Genomic DNA, 17680 nt, shown 5'->3' with positions numbered 1-17680 from the left:
ATGTAAAGTATATCTTCTTGGTGGCTGTGATGATGCCACCAAACCAAAGTGATGACAACAGTTGTGTGAAATAATTAAACGAGTGCCATAAAATCAAAATTATAATAGTTAATGAAATTATGTAAAGTGATATTACAAAGTTTCATCTGCAGAATGGAGACCAACGCTCACAACAATATGTTAAATGACAGCAAATGAATAAAAAATCATTAAGAGCGTTTCTTATGGTTGGGGAACTGCCACAAACGAAGCAAAACAAACAGACTAAATACCATATAAAGCATTAAGCCAGCTGAAGGCAACCTTAGGCTGAAACCAAAACCGAGACTGAGTCAGAGTCGAAGACCGAGACAAAACCAGATTTTGGCTAATTTTTCAAGTTTATAGTTTATAGGCGGTTCTTGCTTTGATGTAAGCCAACAAATCAGTTAAACAAATTATTACTTATCCAAATCCAAATCCAAATGCGTGTATCTTCCTCCTAATAACACTCAAATCGATTTGGCGAAAAATTCATTCACAACTTTTGACATGCAGAAAAGAAAACGAGAAACATCGAAAACAAAACAAATGTGTAGAAAAATTGGACACACAATTATTAGAGGTGTTTTCGCCTTGAATGGGCGATTGCGGCTGTGGATGGACATTGGTAAGCAATTATGCTAATGCCTTGCTTAAAATGGCTGCCTAAAGTCCATATTAATATAATAAATAGCTAAATACCCGATGGGGAGATACCGAGGGAGAGACGGAGACACAGCATGCATAACAAAATGAAACAAGATTCGAAGTCCGAAAGGCGAAATCCGAAAGATGAAATCTAAAATCCGAACCGAAATCAGTTTGGAAACCAACTGCTCACTAGGTTGAAAATGTTTAACATTAATCTTGGCTGATAAATTAAAAAAGAATTAATTAAAATCAACAAACACTTGTCGTCTCACATCTCTGCCGCGATGTGATTCTCTGATTCTTGCTGACATTCATTTTATTTTAATTTTTTTATCACTTTGACAGCTTTTGTTTTTTAGCTTGAAATTGCTTAAGAATTTTTTCGGTGTTTTTATATTTCTCGTAAACGTGGGTGGCTCAATGCGGGTGCAGGGTGGGGTTGGGGAGGTTGATTTTGGCGCATAGAGCACGTAACACACAACAGCCCATAATAATAATAATGCTCAAAAATGCAAAGCCAACGACTCAAAACTCAACTCGAATTGAAACCAAAACTGTCACCAACACCCTAAAGTCACGCCCCGGCAAAAAACACTTCAATTTACGATTATTTATCTTTATTTTTAGCCTTTTTCTTTTGTCTCAATTGAAATCTCTGACCGTTTTGGCCATTATGACAGCATTATAATTCCGACGAGCCATTTGCCGCTATTCATCACGCAAAGGGCCCTGGCACGCCTTCCCCGAAAAAAAGTATCTAATAAAATTGCAAAAATTATTACCACCGATAACTCATACTCAAATTAATTGCAAGACTTGCTGAGCTGAGCTGAGCGGAATAATTCCGAGTTGATTATAAAGTCAGCTTGAAGATATGACCACACTTGATCCTCGTGCTTTCCTAGAGCGTATTCATAGGTCGGCCACGAAGTTACACCCATTCGAATCGTGCTTTAGCTTACTCAAAATTTTTGGCATTTGCGAGTGACAGACAAATGTTCAATTTCTTGCAATTTGTTTTCTTTTTATACCCCGTTGAAAAGTGTCCAAATGGGGTATAATGAGTGCCAAAGCGAACTGCAATTTATGACCAAATGCAGGCAATTAATTATATTAACGATAAACGTTTGCTCAATCAATATATCTTTAGAATTGACCAATTAAAAAAGCATTCATAGTGCAGTGGCGCCATCTATGGCTGAGTGTTTCTTGCAATGCGTATACGCACTGTGGGCACTTGGTATCTGCTAGTTGAGCTCTTTAAGAGTGCGCTTGTACTTGTTCCCCTTATTTTGTGTTGATGTCAACGAACGCTAAAATTTTTCATGATATTTATTTAAAGTAGACAAAATAAATAACAAAAAAAAACCAAAGAAAAAAAAACACACAGTGGGGCAACAACAACAAATAGGGGCTAAGAAACATGCGCAAAGCGTCGTCGTACGACCGAAATAAATAAATGATATACATATTCAAATTCTAAACATTATACGAAAAAATCATTGTTGAAATACAAATTGGATTGGGGCAAGCTCGAAATTCTATGACGATAAATACAAAAATTATTCCGACTACAAGCATGTATATAGAATTTGTGTGTATATAGTACTTACAGCAACTAGCGCCACATAAAAAATGACAGAATTTATTTTTAAGAAAGACGCAAGCTGAAAAATCGAAAAAAACGAGCAAAACAAAAGCAACACACATTAAAAAATTGCCCCTATTTTTCATGTGCGCTTAAGTGTGCTGATGTTGATGTTGATGTTGATGCTGTCTGTTGAGAGCAGCAGAAAAAGGGCTGCGACGTATGCATGCGAGACTGACGCCATTTGAACTGAGGCAGTCCAGTTTCTGGTTGTCATTCCCAATTGCCAATGCCGTCCCAATGGGGTTAGACACACACACACACGCTCGCACACACACGGCCATAAAGAGTGTGTGTTATCAACACTTGTCGTACTTGTGTTGTATTGAACATGTGGCGGATCACGGCTCTGACAGCCGCATCGACTTCCTAATACGCAGCCAACATTATTTATGAATTCTATTTACATGCGAGAACTCCCAACTAATATATTTACATATGTATTCATTCATTCTGCTGTTCAAGCTGTTCGTTCGTGTTGTTTTGTTAAAATTACACACCATAATGTTGTTGATAGATACGCGCAGCGACACAATACTATACTTACATCGTCCTCGTCTCCCGCCTACTTGAGCACACGGAATAAAGTGAACAGAGGTAGCGAACTATCGAGGTGCCTCAACTCAACTCATAAAGCTGATAAAATGTAAATGGATATTTTTGCAAGTGACTAATGAGTTTCCGTTTTGTTTTCACAGGCTAAAATGTCACGTCTCAGTCTCGAGTCTCGTCGAGTCTCGGCAGCCAAACAGATTGATCTGACTAATTGCCTTTGGTCTCTCTGTGGTCACACCTTCTGCTTGTGTCCGAAAACTGAACTCTGCAATTCTTACAACTCGAGTAAGAAGTAAAAAATGTGCTGGATTTGCATTAAATACCTGCAGCTGCAAATGCAACTCATTCATGGCACGATGCAAGTATCAAATGTTGCTCTAGTCTTTGGGTTTGACAAGTGAGTAGAATAAACATGTCAATATTTTATTAGCTTGTTGTAAACAGTAAGTAATTTATTCCGATGAATCAGCTGATTCGCTGAATTATGGCTCAGATAAAGATACATTTCATAAGATAAACATAGCAAAAGACAAAAGAGATAACACCGCATTAAAGATCATAACGGAAGCTCATGTCAGCCAGCAGCAATGGCGCAACTGCCGTTATCGGTCTGCTATGATATCCAGATGTGATTTATACCGTGCGTAACGTATACGTAACGTATGACGTAGAGATCTATTCCCTATGCGTTCGGTTACGTTATTAAAATGGGAGTTAACATGTAAACAATAAGTTGATTCACCATTTCATCGCCCTCTATTCTAGCTTCTTCTGTTTATATTTTATTTTTGGGCCCGCACTGATTAGATTGTAATTATGTTGTTGTCTTTCTCTTTCTGTTCTCTATTCAGAGATCTCTTCTCTTTTCTCTTTCTAGTCCTCAGTCTGTCTGGGTCTGCGTCTGTTTTTTAAATTTAACAGTGTCTTGCCGGCTTGCAATCCGCAAAATTGAATTTGATTGTGATTTTTTTCGTTTGTATTTCCATTTTTGTTATTTGTTGCTTGTTGCTTGTTGTTGCCTCTGTGCAGCGAAGCGTGTGTATTCAAATGCGATGCTGGTAGTCGCTGGACGCGACGTCGCTTTCTTTGTATTTCTTTGGGCTTTAGTTAACCAAAAAAGAGAAATAAAAACAAAAAAGACAAGCCACAAAAACAAAAGCAAAACCAAAGCCAAACCAACAAAAAAATAGATATCGACGAAGCGACAAATCAAATGAAATTATAAAGGAATGGAAGAACTGGACAAATCGATGCGAATGAAAGCAATAAATTAAGTTGATTTTCGTTTGGCTACGCAAGCCGATTTCGATAAATGAAACGCCAAACAGTGGTTCACAGGCTGATGAAAATCGATAACATTAAGTTAGGAATTAATCAAAATATATAAATTAATATTAAGCAAAGCTTTCGCTACAAACTTTTTAATTTAATTGTCAGTTTTAAAATAATTAAATTTAGTAATAAGTTATATACAATTTAACCACTGTGCTTTGTGAAACAAAAGGCCCACAAAGCAAGAAGAGACCCCAACTCAACTCAACCCAATCTCAAAGACAAACTCAAAACCCAAAATCACGCCATGAAATATGAAACGAAGGGCTGCTCTCGAGAGTCGCCAGTGGCGATCTTCTGTCAGGGAAGTGAACTTAACTTCAATTCGGAGTTAGATGAGAGAGTGAGAGAGTATTTACCTGCTTCTCGACCAGCGGCTGCGTGTAGATGAATTCCTTTTTGGGTGAGTAGATCTCAGGCGGCGTTCCCTTGTACGAATGCCGCAGCACATTGTCATCCAAACCGAAGCCTGCAAATGTATCTGCTGCTGCTGATGTTGCATCCATTGCTGTCTGCTGTTTCTTTTCCCGCTGTTTCGCCCTCTCCCATTCCTCGTAAGCTGTGCGCGTGGGCTTTGCTCGCAATGTGGGCGTGTCGCTGCCCCAACTTTGGTCATCCTCATCGTCGTGCAGCTTTGTGTACTCCGTTGTTGTCCGTGTGATCTCTGCATCCGCTTCTCTCCGATAGAGCAGCTGATGGCCCTCAGCTGGGAGCGTTGTTGGCTCCGTTCCTGGCGACGCATTAGACATAGCGGACTTCAGCTTAAGCTGTTGCTGTGGCTGTCAATTACAATTGGCAACGAGGCACGTATAGCGAATGTGCGTGTGTGGCTTCAGTTCACTATATTGTGGTAGTCTATTGTATCTACAAAGTGTGTGTGTATGTATGTATCTATTATGTTGATTTTACGGGCTTGCTTATTTTGTTAATTGAAATGCGGCAGTCGCCGTTGCCGTTGCCGCTGTCGTTGATGTTGCTGTTGCTGTTGTCGTTGCCGTTACCAAAGGCGCTGTTGTTGGAGCTGCCTTCACCGCAACGCACGCGCTCAGGCAGCCGCAACTGAGACTGAGACTGAGAGTGAGGCATGTACGAGTAGTAACATTGTATCTTCTATTCTTCCAGATAACTGCTCGCGGATGCTGAGGTGCTGAGTTCTTGTGATTGTGATTGTTGTTGTTGTTGTAGTAGGACTATATTTTGGAGACCTCTTCATGAAATAAAACGATTTAAGAAGTTAGCAACTGACTAACGCGACTCACTTGCCAAAAAAAGCAAAGCCAGATAAACTACTGATACAGATACAGATACAGATACCATGTGCTATCACGCACACGCACGCATTACGTACATAAGAGTATGTAAATATGTACACGCATATCTATGTTTGTATCTTTCGGTCTATCTTTTTGCTTGTCATATGAAAGTGTTCGCGCTTAGCCACTGAAACATCCAATGTTATTTCGCATTTCTTGTTCGTTCACACGATCTCAGCATAGATACAAACATACATAGCACATCACAGCATATAATATTTATACTCTATGTGTATGTATGTGTGTATCTAGACATACATATGTATTATTTGTTGTTGCTTTTCATGCTGCATATTCAACTTAATATTTATCAACTTTAGCAACTTTTTGTTGCCTTTTTTGCTGGCTTGTGTTGTGTTGTTTTTTTTTTTTTCTTCTTTTACTTCTTGATTAACATTTAGCTAGCGACATCTAGCGAAGGTTGCCGTCAACCGAGTCAAAGTTTAGAGCAAGGCACACACACGCACTCACACAGACACACACAAACAGACATTAGTAGATATGCATTTGCAATTAGCCAGGCTCAAAAGCAGCATCATTATTACCGTTATTTATTAATCAACTGTCACGTTAAACCGAAATCTGTTGAGCATTGTAAACACTTGTTGTTGTTGTTGCTGGGGGATGCCAGGACTCGAAAACGTAACACGAATCGTTATCGGAATTGGAATCGCAATCGGAATCGGAATTAAAATTGAAACGGAAACAGAAACTGAAACTGCAACTGAAATTTGTATGGACGTTTGGGTATCGCGAATGGAATCTGAAAAATTTAACTCTCGATTTGTCGTACGTTGTTGACGGGCCCAAAAAAATAAAAACTTAAATCGCTGCGCGCGCAAAAATCGAACAAAAAAACAGACGAAAGACGAAATGCCCGAAAAAAATAGCAGAAACAGAAATTAAAGTCCGCTTGCGCGTTTTCGCGTCGATCGCTCGAGTTCCCTCTTCTGACTGTTTGACTGTGTTTACGCTTCTGTTTCTGTTGCTGTTTCTGTTTCTGTTGCCGCGGCCACGCTAAACTCGCCGCCAGCACAACACATATGTACCTTAATACATACACGCTCACATACACACATAGACGCACACGCCACACACACACACACTCTCATCTCAGACGACAATCATTTTGCTGGCTTTAGTTGACCACGAGACGCCTTAGAGAGCGGTTTTTGCCTCTCGGACTCCGCAGGCTTTGCTTGCCAGGCATCCTGTCTGTGCATCCGGATCTGAGACAGCCTGGTGGCTGCCACCAAAAAGACCTCTAGCTGCCACCAAATGGGGCACGAAGTCGTGCCGGCCCAAAGCCGAAGCCCGAAGCCAAGCGACGAGCTCGAGCCGCTTCGAGCGATAGCAAAGCTAAAGCGCTCTATCGAAAACGTGTCAAGCGATCGTTTACACCAACACACACAGAGAACGAGAGCGAGAGCAAGAGTGAGAGAGAGGGACAGAGATGGGGAGAGAGATATATGTGCTTATATACTACGACAACGCTAACGAGAAACCGCGTGCTGAGCGAAGTTTTCAAAGAGCACAAGCTTCGTTCGGCAAATTATTCTCTTAGCCGACTCGCAGCTTGCACACAGAACTCAAAAATACAAAATCGAAACAAAAACACACATAAACGAAACAAAACAAGTAAAAACACGCATTGCTCGACTTTTAAATACCTTATCTTGAATACCTAAAAAACACTGCTTCACAAACCTTGAGCAATAGATGGCGCCAGTGCGGCCTAATGTTGCGGAACCGCGCACTATTTGTTAGATAGAAAAGCTTCTTGATTAGTTTGTACGATAAGCAGCTTTATTATCCAGTCGTGATAAAACTGACAGAGTAGCAACAAACTTAAAGCAAATTTATGCCCATATGTTATGTATGCCAAAGTTCAAGGCCAAATCATAGAAATTGCGCCAAAACTGTGCTTAGATTTCATGCCTCATTTGCTACGGAGGGGAAATGAGTAAGAAACAAATCATAAATATAATTTCCTGTTGAATTCCCATATTTCATAATCAGTGGTCACATACTTACTTTTTATATCACTTGCACACTCATTATTATACTGTGATTAAGTCTGGTAAATTAATTTGATTCCCCCAAATTACTCACTAGAGGAGAAAAAATAGATCCTTTACTCATTTACTTACTGGGATGAATAAGAGATTTCGTTTGCTGCATATTGATTTCATTTTGAAAAAAAAAACGTATTTTTTTTTAACCAAATTCGATGGGCACCGGACTTAAAATACACTTTGAAAGCACAAAAGCCCGCATCGGCTTCTATTTAATCGATCTATATGCTATTGAAGTCCCTGATTTCCGTGCTGCACACGTAACAAGAAAAAAACAACTAATGCAGTTGAATAATAAACTGCAGAGGCGGAAAACATATAAAAAAAAAAAACTGTTTATCAGTGAGATACGTACATGAGAGATAAATAAAGCTAAAGCACAGAGATCAATTTACTTTGTAATTTATGTTATCTTAACCTTCCCGGTTTGCGAGATTGTCTTTTCTCCCGGGAAAATAGCGGAGAATTCATAGAGATTGCCTGAAAGTATTCTATGAATGTGATAGTTAATGATTCTTCTTGGAAGAGTGAAGTTTTCATTCTTTGTGGTCTTCAAGAATAAAAGTCTAATTAAAGGTTGAGTTGGCTCCAGTTGGCTGACCGCATCAGTGGTCAAAAATAACCCATTCTTGGCTTGGCTTGGCTCCCCTCACATAACATACGAGTATATAAATTGTATATAGAAGAGCAAGAGCAAGAGTTTTTTAGCTGGAATACATCATTTCTATTGCAAATTACCATATGTAGCAATTGACCTTTTTGCATATACAAATATTTTCTTTAATCAAACGCAACAACACAAGAATTAATCAATTAAAAGAGACGAGCGCTCGTTAGCCACATTAAAATATAGTTGAAAATTAAAAATCCATTTCACAAACTTTGCTTCTTCTCGTTGTTCTTGGAGGCAGTCATAAAAATGCTAGAAATTGGCAAAGCTAAAAACGCTAATGAAGAACAGAGAACTGAACAGAACAGAATTGACCTAAGTACATGCAACAAGAAGACGTTGCAAGACGGCGGCGACGTGCAACAGATGTTGTGTAATTAACAACAGTCAGGAAAATGAAAATGAAAATCAGGCTGCAACATTAAACAGCAGCCGATTAACAACAAGTCTTACAAAACAACCAGCAAGAGCTAAACTATTCGTTCACCGAAACTCAAATACACTCACAAGTTGAAGAAGAGAGAACTGAAATGATAATTGAATTAGCAAGTCGAATAATTAGTAGTTTATCTAGGTTGGCGAATCAATATACCCTGTACAAAAGAGACGCACATCTTTCTGGGAATAGTCAAAGGGCAATGATCAAACGCACTTGAAACAGCAACAGAAGCAGATGATGCTGATCAGCAGGCATAAGCTAAAAAAGATAGAAGATTGAAACTGGAAGCATTCGATCATCTTAACAATTAACGCATTTAGATCATTTAGACTGAATGGCAGCACGCGCAGCTATAAACTATAAACTTGTGCTCCGAGTGTATATTTTGTTTAGCATTCGATGTTGCCACACAGAGATCAGCGATCGGAGATCAGCGATTATCGCGGCGGATGCGGCGCGTATCTTGCAGATGCAATCTCTGCGATGATCGCGCAACTTCAGATACATAAATACTATATGTTATATACAGCCATGGATGATCTCTTCTATGTTTTGTGTAGCTATCTAAATACACATCTAGAAGATGTGCCTGTCAGACAGTGCGTCTGTTTATTCATCCGTGTGCCCAACACGCGCTGCCCTCTTAGTCATTTCTCGGGATGTGCCCCTGACTCGATGTGTGTGTGTGTGATTTCAGCTTTTTATTTTCAACATACTCTTTTTGGGCCAGCACACTTGATTAATAAATATTGATCCTGATTGAATGATGGAAAGCTTACGAAAACTTAAATGAATGTGAATACGCATAGACGAGGGATTTCTGATGGTATTCGCATAGTTACGAGTAAAGAGGCCGCGAGCACAATACTCGGTACTCGTATTCGATTGGGCTCAGGTTTTGGAAGTTCGCTTGACAGCTGCTCAATCAAATCAAATCAAGTCAAATCAAATATTTGGGCTATCTAAACACAAACCTTTTTGACATTCACCCTCTCGCCATCGAGCATCGTCCGATCTCTGTGATGGGATCGCAAATGTTGCGTAGCGCTTCGCTTTGCTTTGCTTTGCTATCGCGGCTGTGATGTCTAAATTTTCGAAATTCGCAAAAATCAAAGTCAATTACGTGCGCTGTCAATCAGTGGACAGGAATCGATCTAAATCGGCATAGAAATAGAAATAGAGATAGAAATGAGGAATATCATCGCAGAAGACATGCGTAAGAGCATTTTAGTGCGCACAAGTTGCGTGGACCGAGCGAATGACGAGTGCCGATCGTCGATCGTCGAGTATCTTGTGGATACATTTCGCTTAAGTGTATGGCATACATCATCCATTCAACTACATACGTCGTTGTACATTAATAGATCCATTGCACGCGTACGACAGCCTATACAATTCTTCCCAGATGGCGATGGAGCCGCCGTCGCAGTCGCTGCTTCTGCCTCAGTCGCTGCCGCCGCCGACTGCGATGCTGACCGTTGTGCGTTGACCCTGAGACAACCGCCCACGCAATGCGCAAATATAAACTAATGTATATCTATTTATCTATTCCAATATATATGCACATATGTCTTCTTCCCATTCACAGAAAGAGAGAGAGAGAGACAAGATAGAGAAAGTGTGCTGAGAACAATATGCTAAAAATGTACTTGAAAATAATCACTTGGGCTTTGACTTTGATACAAGTATTCCAGTCCCACAATCTTATTGATGAGTTAATTATGAAGAAATCGCCAAACAGGGGTATAAAAAGCCCGAGTTATGATGAGAAGTACCGCTGAGTGGAAAGGCGGCATCGTAAAAATTGACTTCAATATGGCATAATAGATTTAAGTATTGTTTAACTGTTTCCTGGACAGCAGCAGCCCCAAGGTCGCCAAGCGCTTTGAACTGTCCGCTGACTGGAGAAAGACATAAGGCCAACTATGTGATGACTGAATTGTTGGCTGGTTGGCTGGATGGGAAATAGAGATGATAGAAGATGAAATTTTGAATGCGAATTTGAATTTGAATTTGAATTTCGCATTTCGAATTTAAATACGTTCACTGTCATTGGCCAGTGTCAGTGGCAGCATGTCAGGCCATAATGGACTTATTCAACTCGGTTTCAGCTTTCTGAAATGCAGCTCCTAATGTGAATGTGTGTGTGTTTGTGTGAGGAAAATGCTTGAATTGAAACATTGTTTTTTTATTCAATGAATTGCGAGTGAGACATGCATATAATATGCAATGTCTTAACTCGATACTCAACTCAGTCCTCGAACTCAACTCAGTCAGCTAAGCCCAGGAGGGGGGCCAAAAAAATGTTGTCTGTACATATTTCTCCTTAATTCGTTGGTTCATTGATTTCTGAAAACGAAATTGAATGCACTCATAAAGCAATGAAGTTGCATAAATACCAGGGCGTATTAGAACAACAGTAAAGACAACAGCCAAAGCAGAAGAAACAGAAGAGCTGTCCGAAGTGTATGCAAAATGGTTGAGTGTAATCGACTGCGAGACACGCTGTAGTCAAAACTTTTTACTGTGATATTTGTGAAGTCAAATGTCCTACTTCTTTCTGTTTCTAACTTGTCGCTCTTGCGAAAATAATGCAGAACTTTTCGCTATGATATTTGTACAGTCAAATGTTCTACTACAAAATGGTTGAGTGTGATCGACTGCGAATTACGCTGTAGTCAGAACTTTTTACTGTGATATTTGTAAAGTCAAATGTCCTACTTCTTTCTGTTTCTAACTTGTCACACTTGCAAAAATAATGAAGAACTTTTCGCTATGATATTTGTACAGTCAAATGTTCTATTTCTTCGTGTTTCTTACTTGTCCACTCTCTTATAACACTCTTGCAACAATTATGCAGAACTGTATACTGTGATATTTATTCTATCAAAGTTCTACTTCTTCCTGTTCCCTACTTGGTCACTCTCTAATAACACTCTTGCAACAATTATGCACACATTCTATATATGTGTTTCTATGTGCATATATAATTATGCATATACTTCTATATAGACGTCGCTGCGTCAGCAGCACGAGCTCGGGCAGCGAGGCAGCAGCGGACGGCGGAGCAGCGAAGGAGCTCTCCAATTGCAGACGACGACGGGTGGGCAAAGAAAACTGATGTGAGCCGCTTATGTCTGACTTTCTGACTGTCTGATGGCTTATTGCTTATTGCTCACGGCTCATGGCTTATATCGCTTGCTTTTTGGCTTATATTGCTTAAGCCTAAGCTCTTGTTTATGGCATGCAAAATGGGCTTATTGCATAGAATTGCACATGGCACTCTCGATCATCGGGCGATGCTGTCAATTGCAACACAGCAATCGCCACTTGCCACTTGCCACCTGCCAGTTGCCAGTTGTAGCTTGCCACTTGGCTGAGGCATCAATTGATCCTCGTTTGCGATAGGCACAGCTGTTGCCAGCTGATGTCTGCAGCTGCCACGAGTTGCGAGTTGGAGTTGGAGTCGGATTCGAATTTCGCCTCAGACAACCAGCTGAATGAGCTTAAAGAGCCACAAGAGCCGAGAGCTAAGAGCTGAAAGAGACACCAGACAGGCGTTGAGTTTACACCTCCAGCTGCCTTGAACTATTGACATTACACATTTGAGGCGCATTTTAATTACGCGCTGAGCACTGAGCTCTTCGTGAGTTTCTTGCATAATCGCCAGAGGGAGGGGAAAGGGGCAGGTGTTGGCAAGCCGGTTGTAAGGGGCGCAATTTATAGTTACGGTAGCGCCAACAAATTGTCATAATGATTTACAAACATGCTAAACAAGTCTGCTGGCTACTTCTTCAATTGACGAACTTAAAGATACTTTTCAGCACTTCTCTCTTCACTCACTTCATTAAACATCTATATACCCCATTCATATAGGGTATTATCATTCTTTAGAAACTAAAGAGCTCCAGCATTATTCAAAGATACTTTTCAGCACTTCTCTCTTCACTCACTCCATTAAACATCTATATACCCCGTTCATATCTTAATTTTATATAGGGTATTATCATTCTTTAGAAACTAAAGAGCTCCAGCATTATTCAAAGATACTTTTCAGCACTTCTCTCTTCACTCATATCATTAAACATCTATATACCCCATTCATATCTCAATTTCATATAGGGTATTATCATTCTTTAGAAACTAAAGAGCTCCAGCATTATTCATCTTATGAAAACTTACTGTTCCTACCACAATATATCAAACACAATTGACCTTTGTCACACACCAGAACAATAGCAACGCCTAGATACAACTACAACAAGTACTCTAGGCACACTCATAATAGTTCTCCAGACAGACGAAATTAATTATAGTCTTGTAAATTGTCTTGAACAAAATTATTAATTGATCGCAGATAAATGCTATGCTGTGTGGCAAAACAGAAGAGCGACAACAATGCTCGATGCTGTAATAGCTGAAAGAATTAAATGACATTTACAAGACTCTTAAAGCTGGCGCCACTCGGAATGCCAAATGTCACGTTGAGACTACATATGATGGCTCGATCCGAACTTCCAAGTAATATAAAGCTGGGATTTTTCTCAACTTTTAGCATTCTTATGCATATATCTTAGAGTAGTTTCCCATAAATCACATTATTTACTGGGAAAAATATATGAAAAATTAGTTTCTATCGAACAGGAAGTCGTTGAAAGTATGCAATGGGAATTAAAACGAATTTCTTGAGAAAGAAAGTATGCAATGCTTTTCTTTGAAATATATTACTCACAAATTTACCGAACAACAATTGAATATATTAATTTGTGATATTTCTATTGAACTTTATTCTAATTTCTTCAAACTCTAGTTAGCTGAAAACGAGATTATCGCATATTTTTATAAAGTATTTATTCGTCTAGCTACTTCCAACACTTTTATCGACATTCGGGAGTTGAGCAACACTGTCAATAGTCCTGCCAGTTAAGGAACACCTGCCTGCAATGAGTAGAAACCAGTTTAGACGCAACGCACCCTCGGAGCGGTCGTTGGCCATGGACGATGTGGATAGCGATGAAGCCGGTTACCCTGGCAACGATGCCCAAAGCAAAGCGTCGAGCAAAACACGGCGAAGGAAATCAACAAAAAGAAGCTCGAGCGTCCATAAATCTGATGAGATGGATGACAACTTCACTGCCAGCTACTTTAGCTTATGCGTCACAGGCCAAATAGTATCAGCCACATTTCCACTGGGTCCCGACAAGGAATTCATCTTCTGCCGCTACGAATTAGTTGCCGGACCGGACTGGCAGCTTGCCTCTGGAGCGCAGCACGGTCTCACACAGATGTCGACCAACAAGAGCGGCCACTTCAATGATAAAATTGTCTTCAACATGCCCATCGAGGTCACATACAAGAGCACCAGTCCCTTTGGCTGTAAGTTGCTCTCCTTATTTCCATTCGTTTTCACATACAACTCCTTTTGCAGGGCCACAGATCTTGATCAGCGTCTTTGGACAGAACGGCAGCAGTGCTGAGACTTTGTTGGGCTATGCTCACGCACATCTTCCGGTCTTCGGTAGCCAACGAGAGAGCGATCAATCCTCCGTTCTCAATGAAGTTCCCATTCTTATGCCCAGGTGCCAAAGCATGTTGGCCGACGTGACCAGTTGGCTGCTGCGTCGCCAGCCGGAGCTAAAAGATCCCAAAGTGCTGTTGGACAATCTGCAGAGCAAGGGTGAGTTAGCTATCTCCATTAGAATTTTTACCTCTCTCTAATACTTTTCTGTGTTGTAGGTCTCTGCATGGAGTCCTATGGCACGTTGGAGCTGCAGCTGCACACGATAATGCGAGGAGCGCGTAAGCTGGGCTACCATTGGCATGCGTAAGTGCTGTCGGAGATCTGTGAATAAAACGTGCAAATTAAACTCGGTTTGCAGTGATGCAAACAAGCGTTTGTTCTAATCTAATTGGTCGAGGTGGTTGTTGGGTCAGGGAAAGAACTCTGCTGCAGGATGGTTGCCTCAAACTTGACCATGACCAGCGTTGACTGCCTCGACTTGGCTGGGCTGGTCGAGCGTGACGCTTACACTAATCCGACGCGGCAAATTTGTAGCAATTGGGAAACGAATTTGAAATTCAACTACTTTGGATTGGCCAAGTGCGTTCTAATTGGATTAGGGGGCAATTAGTCTTAAGACGCTCGCGACTCAAGTGTTTCCTACCACACGTCGCATATAAAGGCAGCCCAATTGTCCCAGGCCAGAGCATTCGCGTCCAGTCCGGGGCCCAGATTCAATTGCTATGGACAGCAAATAGTTCTGCCGCGGAGTCAGTCGGAGTTCAGTGGAGTCGCTATCGCAATCGAAGCCAATTACAAACGAAGATCGACCACCGAAATCGAAGTCAACTGCTGGGATAGACCACAGTTGAGCCATGATCAGTCTAAATCATCCAGCTTATGCCCAACTGCGGGATGGCAACAATCTCAGCCTGGCGGAGAGCGTGCCCGCCGAAATCATGCACATGGTGGATCCCTACTGGTATCAGTGGCCACCATTGGAGCCCATGTGGTTCGGCATCATCGGCTTTGTTATCGCCGTGCTTGGGTAAAGTGTTCAAGAGCGTTGTTCCAATTGAACCATTGAACTGAATCTCTTCTTTTCTCTATTGCCTAACAGAATAAGTTCGCTGACCGGCAACTTCATCGTGATGTACGTGTTCACCTCGTCGAAGGGACTGCGAACACCTTCGAACATGTTTGTGGTCAACTTGGCTTTCTCTGACTTCATGATGATGTTCACCATGTTCCCCCCGGTTGTGCTCAATGGATTCTACGGCACCTGGATCATGGGTCCGTTCCTTTGCGAGCTCTACGGCATGTTTGGATCTCTCTTCGGCTGTGTGTCCATCTGGTCTATGACTCTGATTGCCTACGATCGCTACTGCGTCATTGTAAAGGGCATGGCACGAAAGCCGCTGACTGCAACGGCAGCTGTAATCCGTCTCTTCATTGTGTGGCTCATCTGCGGCATCTGGGCACTGTTGCCACTCTTCGGTTGGAATCGATATGTTCCTGAGGGCAACATGACCGCTTGTGGTACGGATTACTTTGCTAAGGACTGGTGGAATCGATCCTACATCATTGTCTATTCCCTTTGGGTGTATCTCACTCCCCTGATGACCATCATATTCTCCTACTATCACATTCTAAAGGTGAGTACAAAGAACTGCTTGGTGAGGCAAGCTCTTAAACAATCTTTGTGGCTATCCCCAGGCTGTGGCCGCCCACGAGAAGGCCATGAGGGAGCAAGCGAAGAAGATGAATGTCGCCTCGCTGCGCAACACCGAGGCAGAGAAGAGCAAGGCCATTGAGATCAAGCTGGCCAAGGTGGCATTGACCACAATATCGTTGTGGTTCTTCGCCTGGACTCCCTACACAATCATCAACTATGCGGGCATCTTTGAGTCCATGTACCTCTCGCCACTGGCAACAATTTGTGGCTCGGTGTTCGCCAAGGCGAATGCTGTTTACAACCCAATTGTGTATGGCTTGAGGTGAGTTTGGCCTACACAAAAATCTGGCTATATTATTATATTATCTTTTTTCCCGGCAGCCATCCTAAGTACAAGCAGGTGCTCAGGGAGAAGATGCCCTGCCTGGCCTGTGGTAAGGACGACTTTGCCTCAGACTCCAGAACTCAGGCTACCGCTGAGGTTAGCGAATCTCAGGCCTAAACAAACCAACGAAAAGAACGACGACTGCAGCAACCAAAGACGACGAGGATGAAGATGACGACTTGTGATTTTTAGACACAGGAACTGAGAGCTTTACAGGATTCTAATCTAAAGCATTTTGCTTACAAACTATAAAAACCAAAAAAAAAGATAGCATTCAAAAATGTAAAAAAAAAAATGAATAGGAAAATGGAATATGGAAAGTGAATAAGTAGTTTGAGATATTAAAGTGCAACTGATACAAAATCAAAATCAAATTCAATTTTTTCTTTCTTCTTCTGAAATAAGGCGTGTTTGTGTCAGATGCTTTATAAAGCACATTGCCTCTAAAGAGTTTTATGATTTTTATTGAAAAACTAACATTTCAAACATTCGCTGGTCGAAGTCATTGTCATGGTGTAAAGGGTACAAGAGGAGGATTAGCTGTCGCCTTAGGCGTAGTAGGTGTTGAAGTCGAGGTCAATCAAGGTGCCATTGTTTCGTCGCTCGCGTAACTCCTGTGTAAACAGTGCATGTCCTTGCAGCAATATGAAGTCAATGAGCCGCTTATTAGAGCTCTGACGCAGTGCATCCGGATCAGTGCGTTTGCGTAAGTAGTTAAAGCAGCAAGTTCTGTTCAAGATAAGTTGGAAATTAATATTAAATCATTAAAGTCTTGAAGGTCACTCACCGAAAGTGCTTGGTTCCGCAGGCGCTGGCGCACTCCTTGCCACAAGAGTCACATGGAATGGCATCGGAACAAGTAAACCACATGAAGCATATGCCTAAAGATTTACGACATTAGCTGGACACTACTCAATCTTTGGAATACTCACATAGCAAGATGATCTGAATATGCATTTTGTCGGAACTGCGGATACTTGATGGGAAAATATATTATTCAGAAGCTTGTGAGACACATAGGAAGTCCTGTGATGGGCTGACCCGAGTCAAACAGCAGCAGCAACTGAAAGGACAGAGCTACAAGTGTCTCTGCTCTTATATATGCTCAAAAGATCCACACAGACAAACACACGCTAAAGTAACGGCGCAGTAAAATTCAAAGTGACCATTGAAGCATGTTGCAGACCATCGAATAAACAGATTCATCCAAGTATGGATATGGACATGCGACGCATAATAAAGCATCCGCACACACACACACACACAAACGCACAATTGCAACTTGCGCAACAAGTTTGTGTAGCATACTTTTTGAGGTTGCTTCGCTTAAGTGGGTGTGTGTGTGTGTATGTGTGAGCTAACCGCAATCACAACAGTTTCTCACAGGTTATAAAAGTTTGAAATCGACCCTGCCCG

General features: G+C 41.3%; 4 protein-coding genes across 7 annotated transcripts in view; 2 read left to right on the top strand and 2 right to left on the bottom strand.

Annotated features, from left to right (window-relative positions):
* Positions 1 to 6468, bottom strand: part of LOC117573751 (A disintegrin and metalloproteinase with thrombospondin motifs 9) — a 41005-nt gene extending 34537 nt beyond the window's left edge. Inside the window, exons 1-2 of the mRNA XM_034257130.2 lie at positions 6066 to 6468; positions 4567 to 5414 (exon numbers count right to left, since the gene is read on the bottom strand). Of these exons, the coding sequence (XP_034113021.1) occupies positions 4567 to 4956 (390 nt within the window). The 5' untranslated portion in view covers positions 4957 to 5414; positions 6066 to 6468. The remainder of the gene's footprint in view (positions 1 to 4566; positions 5415 to 6065) is intronic.
* Positions 1 to 14717, top strand: part of LOC117573756 (B9 domain-containing protein 1) — a 43661-nt gene extending 28944 nt beyond the window's left edge. Inside the window, exons 1-4 of one of the 4 annotated variants that reach the window (XM_034257141.2) lie at positions 3255 to 3272; positions 13515 to 14080; positions 14133 to 14381; positions 14441 to 14717. In XM_034257141.2, the coding sequence (XP_034113032.1) occupies positions 13648 to 14080; positions 14133 to 14381; positions 14441 to 14532 (774 nt within the window). In that variant the 5' untranslated portion in view covers positions 3255 to 3272; positions 13515 to 13647 and the 3' untranslated portion in view covers positions 14533 to 14717. Of the gene's footprint in view, positions 1 to 3254; positions 3273 to 13454; positions 14081 to 14132; positions 14382 to 14440 lie in introns of those variants that run through there. The other 3 variants (XM_052007848.1, XM_052007847.1, XM_034257140.2) reach the window with 3 other exon arrangements.
* Positions 14718 to 14908: 191 nt separating this feature from the next.
* Positions 14909 to 16638, top strand: LOC117573755 (opsin Rh6). Its single transcript, XM_034257139.2, has 4 exons — positions 14909 to 15252; positions 15325 to 15859; positions 15921 to 16201; positions 16261 to 16638. The coding sequence occupies exons 1-4, from the start codon at positions 15080 to 15082 to the stop codon at positions 16379 to 16381; spliced, it is 1110 nt and encodes a 369-aa protein (XP_034113030.1). The 5' UTR covers positions 14909 to 15079; the 3' UTR covers positions 16382 to 16638.
* A 71-nt stretch (positions 16639 to 16709) lies between these two features.
* On the bottom strand, positions 16710 to 17293 carry LOC117573757 (trissin). The gene is made up of 3 exons (XM_034257142.2): positions 17197 to 17293; positions 17052 to 17145; positions 16710 to 16993 (listed from the first exon to the last, which is right to left on the bottom strand). Exons 1-3 carry the CDS (start codon positions 17219 to 17221, stop codon positions 16813 to 16815), a joined length of 300 nt encoding a protein of 99 aa, XP_034113033.1. The 5' UTR covers positions 17222 to 17293; the 3' UTR covers positions 16710 to 16812.
* Positions 17294 to 17680: the final 387 nt, after the last annotated feature.

This window comes from Drosophila albomicans, chromosome 2R, assembly GCF_009650485.2.
Source record: "Drosophila albomicans strain 15112-1751.03 chromosome 2R, ASM965048v2, whole genome shotgun sequence".
Taxonomy (NCBI): domain Eukaryota; kingdom Metazoa; phylum Arthropoda; class Insecta; order Diptera; family Drosophilidae; genus Drosophila; species Drosophila albomicans.
Note: the sequence above shows the minus strand (reverse complement) of the source record. Positions and strands in the feature narration are given on the sequence as shown.